Source organism: Nicotiana attenuata, unplaced genomic scaffold, assembly GCF_001879085.1.
Source record: "Nicotiana attenuata strain UT unplaced genomic scaffold, NIATTr2, whole genome shotgun sequence".
In the NCBI taxonomy this organism is placed as follows: Eukaryota; Viridiplantae; Streptophyta; class Magnoliopsida; order Solanales; family Solanaceae; genus Nicotiana; species Nicotiana attenuata.
In genome coordinates, this window is record NW_017672518.1 from 5,632 (window position 1) to 13,020 (window position 7,389).

A 7,389-nucleotide genomic window follows, 5' to 3' on the forward strand; every position below is an offset into this window, starting at 1 on the left:
AAATAATAAATAATATAATAATTATAGGCAAAGAACAAAAAAATTGTGTAAAATTACAAGAATAAGACCTATTTAAGCTTGAGATAAAAAAAAATAATACTAAGAATTTTATTAAAATAATATGATCTAATATGTTTATACGAGACAAATCACCACATGACATAGTTAGTGATTATTTTTACTACTGATTGCGAAGCGAAATTCAAGTACTAAAATTAACCGGTTGGATTATATAAATATAGAAAAAGAAAATAGGTTATCCACTATGAGATTTACGAAATGGTTTCATGTCTTGCTTCTTAATTAATAACTAATGATTATCTATAAAATTTATCTGGAAGGTTTATATTTTAAAGTTATTTACAAATAATTCAAATAATCCAAATCACAATCCGACATGGTTTATGTCCGCGCATCGCGTGGGTATTAATACTAGTGTAGTTAATGAGAATCACATCTGCAACTTTTTGCAATCGAGTCTATCAGGGTAGATATCGAATTTGAAGATTCATCAAAGTCGAATTTTTTTTTGTTTTAACCCTTGTGGGCACAGACGGATTTATATTCAGTATATAGGGCACGTGAATCCATGGTCTTTCCGTTAAATTAAATATTTTATATATAAATTTTTTTAGAATTAATCTAATATTATCTACTGGCACCTATGTTTTCAAGAGGCACCATACTTAGTTGAATGCTGAGTTATTCACTATAAAAAGAAAAAACAATTTTGTAATTGGTAGGGGAAGGTGCGGTTTGTGCTGGAGCTAGTGAATGAGACATTCACTTCAAAACAAAAACAGTAGAGCAGAGTGAAAGGAGTTTAAATTATCCCAAGGGGATTAGGGATAGACACAACAACGTAGTACCTACCGTGGACTCCGTTCCCACTAGATTAAAAGTGGATTCGAGACTTTAGTGACTGTGTCTGTAAGTACTACTGTATCATTATATTTTTTTTGAGACGTAAATTTAGTGTGTATATGTATAAATGTATACGTGCATATTTTAACTCGAAGGCCAGCCAGCTACAAAAAGGCTATTCATAGTCAGAGTATTCTTGAAGATGCCTGCACATTTATACATGAAAAATGAGTATCTCCCCTCTTCTTTGTTTTCTTTATTTTATATTCGAATAAAAAACAAAAGGAGACGATAGTATACGTGGTTTGTTCTTTGCCTCTATTAATAAAAAAATATGATGCTGTTAAAAGTGATAGGTTAGAAAGGGGGCTACAGAAGGCGTCAAACGAAATAGACATCCCAGTTTCAAACCTTGACTTACATACCATATGATGCAAACGCGGGCAACGCGGCTACGTATATTGAACAAACGACCACCTGAAGGCATATATATATGGTCATATGCTAGTTAATTATGCGAAAATTATAGTATCAAAATTGTATATATAATGAATTATAATAATAAGAGATTATTATGGGGTAATTATAATAAAAGGATTGTTATGATGCAATTAATAATGAGGGGGTAACTACATAGAATAATTTACTTCAAGAGTATTTTTCTCTTTAAACGATTTACAGTTGTTTTACTAGTATTCTGATTTCACATTTGATTTTGCATAAAGTATGCACAGTTTTTAGAAGAAAGAATTACAAGAAAATACACGTGACTTCACACCATATGACCCATATTTTTAATTTTTATCCGACCTAGCCCATATTGTACATATTTTGAAAGCACTAGCAATCAAAACCTGTGTTCTTACAACCATTGCTTCTAAAAGTTATGGAATTAAATCAGTGTTCTCACAACCATTGCTTTCACTCTCTCTTCTTCTCACATCTTCTACATATGCTTCAAGGGGCCGTGTATTTTCTGCTTCTTCCCCAGTGTCACTTGGTTGCAATGTAAGACAATTGAAGAGTAGAAGTCCACCATTGAAGGCCATTCAAAGCTTTGCTTTTGAAAAAAGATTTTTTTAGTTTGTTAGTTGTTTGGATTTGGTGTTGTTCCAATTGATTGAAAATATCAAAAGGAGTTCAAAATTTAAATTTGAAGTGATTTGGAATAGATTTGAGTTAAATTTCAGAAAAAACGCAAAGAAGAAGACGAAGTCAGCTTTTTATATAATTATGTATAATCTTGTATAATAGTGTATATGAGTGTATAACACATCTTATACACTATTATACACGTTTATACACCTTTATACAAGGTCTGTAGACGAACTTCTTCCACGATTTTCAGTTGCAATTCTTGTTCAAAACCAGTCCAAATCTCCATTAAATAACTTCAAATTTTATATATAACCTCCTTATACTATTTCTAACAAGTCTAAATAACACCTATTCCAAATCTCTCACAAAATTAATTCAGAATTTAAACCCACATATTTAAGCTTGTTAAAATTAGATTTGGTTTGTTGAACTAATATTTGAGTCACGGTTACTGATTCGAAAATTAACTTAAAAGTTTGAGCAATTTTTTTTAAAATTAAATAGTAATTTCAAGAACCTATTAGAGTTGGATGTTGAATCTTAGCCTATTATTTTTGGGCTAGTTGGTTATAAAATTGAAATATAAGCTATAAAATTAAAAAGTAGAGAGCCAGTTGTTCTTATGTGAAATTTTCCCTATTACTTAATGCAAAATTGATACCGCTGACCAAATTCTGCATTAATTGTATACATATTATTTTGGCAAAATGGCCTCCAAGCCACTTAAACTTGTACTCATTTTTCAACCCGATAAAGGAACTTACGTGTTTCCCATTTGAACAACTCAACCTGATAAAACTATAAAAATTAAGCATATAAATTGAGCGTGTGCCTCAATCGCTTAGACATAATTGACACGTCACTTTCTTTGCCTATTATCGTTTGACTCGTATAATTTGTGGATCCCAATCTTTATTTAACCATTTTATTAAAATTTCTGGAATTTTTTTTGTTTCTTCTTCCTTGGGTGGCAACCAACACCTTCCACCATGAACACATCCTTCCTCAACTCTAAACCCCCCAAGATCAATTACAAAAATTAGTGGAAATTCATTAATAGGAGTGATTGAAGGCCTTGCATGAGTATTTCCATCAATTCCCACCATTCTTCTTCAGTCTTACTATCGCCGATATCACAATTTCGATTAGTATTTCGCCGGAAATTTTTATAAAATGTTGTTAGCCCTCTGGTTCCTTCTCATTCAGCAAAAAATTAATTTTTTGTTATATTCCCTTCTAAGACATATCCCGAATCCCTTGAAATTGGATTAGCCATTGTTCGAAGTTTTACCAGCACCAAAAGCTCGCCGGAGTGATTTGTAGGATTGGGCAAATTCAAACCTTCTCTACCCATAAAAAAAAAGGATCCCCAGCATGGCTACTCCGACCAACCCCTACACTTTTTTTCTCAATTTCGCATTCGTCAGTGTCCTAATTCCCCCCGTCTCCCCGAGCAATTTGTTTGCATCTTATAGCAGAAGTGTGCTCTCGATGCTAATGGTGAAAAATGGTATTTGGGTTATCAGTGATGAAAGCTGCGATAATGATGATTATGAATGTGGTGTTTGAGTAAGAGAAATTTTTTGGAGAAGATGAAGGAATGAGATAGAGACGACGACGGAGAAAGGGGGGTTCTATTCCTTTTTCCTTATTTTGTTTTTAATTTTATCTTTTGCTTTTATTTCATTTTAGTTATTATTTGTAATTTTAGTATTTTTCTCTCTCATATTCATTGTATACACGCGCTTCACAAGCGTGATTAGCACATATTTTTGCCACGTCAGTTACATTGCTGCCACATAACCATGGTCAACGGTCTAAGGGGTTTAAAATTGGGCAAATGAATGAGTTGAAGTATTCAAATGGGAAACGCGTAAGTTTCTTTACCGAGTTGAAAAATGGGTACAAGTTTAAGTGGCCCGGAAGGCACTTTGCCTATTATTTTTCACCATACGATCAACTAAAGCCTGCATGCATTAGTTATATGAAGACTACTACTATTTTTTTACACAATTAATCAGATATTATATTATTTTATGTGATAATTTATGTTGTGATTAATTATACTAGTAGGATCAATCAAACTATCCCAGGTGTACATGGGGCAAAGTTTAGACCATATGGGTAGAAATTTGAAGACAAAGTACAATAAGTACCAATTCTTTTTTCCCGAACCAAATGGGAGACAGAGTGGTAGTACACCCATAATTAAGCTATGAAGCATAGGAATCTCCGACCACACCAATTAGGCGCCAAATAATGTGGATAAGGGCAATATAGTCATTTCATATATGTCGTTATTGCTTGGCGGGGGCATTTTTGGAAGTCCAAGTCACAACATTATCTATTCCATCCACCGACCACCGACCTAACTCTCCCACCACTGTTTTTAAATTCCCTAAATTACCCAAACACATAAATTCCTATTGGAGTATAAATAAACAACAAAACTATTAATTCCAACCATATAATAAAATAATATTAACAATCTCATTGAATTATTGTAATCATCTTTCCTTCTTCCTATTTTATATGCTTAGAAAAAATATATCCATTTCTCTGTCGTCACCACTGAGCGAAATGACAACTGCTTTTCCATTATTGAGTTCTCCCTAAATTTCCCTTAGCTCACATACTACGCCACCCCCACCCCCACCCTAACACCCCCATCACAAAAACAAACAAAGTTACAATTTTGATTCAAAAAGTGCTATTTACAGTTAAATTTATAGCTACAGATGGAGGGTCTGAGATTTTTGAGGAGCTATTAACATGGAGGATGGCCAACAACCACCATTTTTTATGAGGTATGAACAGCTAAGCTTTTGAATAAAGAAAGGGGCCAATAAAAAAAAAACTTGTTTTTATATCATCCAGCAAGTTACTACTTGTATTTATTATTATTGTGGAGAGAGAAGAAGAAGAAGAAGATTGATTGTGTCGGTGCTTTTAAGATATTTGCTTTTTCATTTTTATTTATTTTAGGAGAATGAAAAAAAAATTCCTTTTAAGAAAATCAACGTAGAGTAGCCACAAACCTTTCTTCACTTCCAGCTTTTGCCTTTTTCATGGGTATTCTTTCTCTCTCTGTTATTCCTCCTAGTCAAGCTCTAGATTATAGGGAAACAAAAAATTTGTAATTAAGTCCCTGTATTTTCCCATAATTATACAATCAAAGAGAAAGAGAAGGAAGATATAGAGGGAAAGAGGAAGATGGAGGTGGGTGGTGGGGGTCAAAGTCGAGGAGTTGCAAGTTCAGGGGGGTGTTGTGGCGCTAAGAGAAAAAACGAAAGGCCTTACAAGGGAATAAGGATGAGGAAGTGGGGAAAGTGGGTTGCAGAAATTAGAGAGCCCAATAAGCGTTCGCGAATTTGGTTGGGCTCGTATTCAACGCCGGTGGCGGCGGCGCGGGCTTACGATACGGCGGTGTATTATTTACGCGGGCCTTCGGCCCGGTTGAATTTTCCTGAGTTGTTGGGTGGTGATGGTGGGCTTAATGATTTATCTGCTGCCTCAATTCGTAAAAAGGCCATAGAAGTTGGTGCCCAAGTTGACGCGATACAGAACTCACTTGCAACTCATCACGACCACGGCCACGGCCACGACCATCGAGAACAAAAAGTGCACTGTGAGACTGCAAGCCCGTCTGAATTGAAGCCATGTTGGTTTCAGGAGAAGCCCGATTTAAACAAGAAGCCCGAGCCCGAAGACCCAGAACAGGATTACTGGTGAGGACTGGTAATATTTAGTTACAATATTATTACTGATAATATTAGTAGTAACTATGCTAGTGTAATTTTTTTTTTGTTTGGGGGAAGAGGGGGTGCATTGGTAAGAATACAAGCGCCGCTCCAGATTGTCTTTATTCCTAGCTGGTAGCCTAGGATTGTTATATTCTCAAAACTATCACCTCTTTATTTTAATTTTTACTTTTTAAGAAATTTTTGAGCTCAAACAGTTTTGATGTTGTTATATGTAAAGGTGATTTGCGTTAATATTTTGTCTATCGCAGTTCAAATTATACGTTGTTTGGGCCTTGGTGGTGGTGGTGGTGTTTTGGGTGGGGGTTGGGGGGAATGGATAGCAAATGGTAGGATGAATTATGCGTATTGGTCATGTTAAAGACTTAGCCAATTGTTTATTAGGCGTGAAATGATGAATGATGATTGAGGAGTGAGGAGAGCGTGTGTGGCGGCGACAGAAAAGGGGAATGGGGTGTTAATTTGTTACTACTTGTAGTCAAGTCTTTTATTGTTTTAAATTATTTGTGTAGTGGTTGATATCATGAACAGTAGATGAGGGAAAGATGTCTGATAGATTATTGTAACATCCGATCGCACTACTAGTGCTACTGAATAGTGAAAAGAATTCTGGACCAGGTGGATCCAAGTGGGGAACGGCCGCGGCCACTTGGAGAGGGTGTGGATGAGGGAAACAACACTGGCCCTACAATGGCTCGAGTTTGGTGCAAAGTGGGTAATATGTGAAACTTTGTGTTATACCAACTGTGAACAAAAGTGAACTACTTTTAACGGTACTATCCGAGTCAATTTAAGCCCACCTTAATTATATTGTCAAATATTCTTTTACTTCTAGTATGGTGTTTGAGTCAATTTAGACGCACTTGACTTGAATAATTTCATCAGATGTTATTTTTCATTGATTCAAGTATTGGATAAATCTGTTTATCAATACTTAAATACAGTAGCATTTATTTAACCACGCCTATGTTTGATTGTGCATTTTGCTGTTACTTGTAGTAGCAGGGATTGAGTTCGATTCATGCTCGATTTAATAATTGTTCTAATAATATTTCAAAGGTAAAATGGCATCCGAGCCACTTAAATTTGTGTCCATTTGTCAACCCGGTAAATGAACTTACAAGTTTTCCATTTAAATGCTTTAACTTGACGGAATGTGTGCTAATAAAAACCTTTGACCATTGACTATGTTCATGTGGCAACGACTTAAATGATGTGGCTCAACTACGTGCAAACCACGATACAGGAGCGCGTGAATATAATAATTTTGATTAAAAAATATTAAAATCAGAAAAGAAGCAAATGTAAAAGAAAAACAAAAAAGAAGTTGAAAAGCTGAAAACACTCTCCCACCCCACGCCCTCCTTTCTTCTTTCACCCCTTCATTTTGTTGCTGCCTGATTCCCCTCCCCCTTTCTTTTCTCGTCTCTCCTCCTACTCCCTCTCCCACCCCCCTCTCCCCTACTACCTTCTAACAAATCTATCATGACCAAATTCAAATAGGAAAATGCTGGTTAGAAAAAATAAAGAACAAAATTTGAATTTTGAAAAAATTAATTAATTGGGTGTTGAAAATTGAAAATTTTAGAGATGATTTTGAATCTTTCTCTAAATTTCTCAACTAAAAACGAAAAGGAAGAAATAGAAGTAAAAGTGGAGGATGTTG

The 7,389-nt window shown here is 35.0% G+C and overlaps 1 protein-coding gene across 1 annotated transcript; it reads left to right on the top strand.

Annotated features, from left to right (window-relative positions):
* Positions 1 to 4,437: 4,437 nt before the first annotated feature.
* Positions 4,438 to 6,681, top strand: LOC109213510 (ethylene-responsive transcription factor RAP2-10-like). The gene has a single exon (XM_019377317.1). It carries the CDS (start codon positions 5,176 to 5,178, stop codon positions 5,692 to 5,694), a length of 519 nt encoding a protein of 172 aa, XP_019232862.1. The 5' UTR covers positions 4,438 to 5,175; the 3' UTR covers positions 5,695 to 6,681.
* The last annotated feature ends 708 nt before the right edge of the window (positions 6,682 to 7,389 follow it).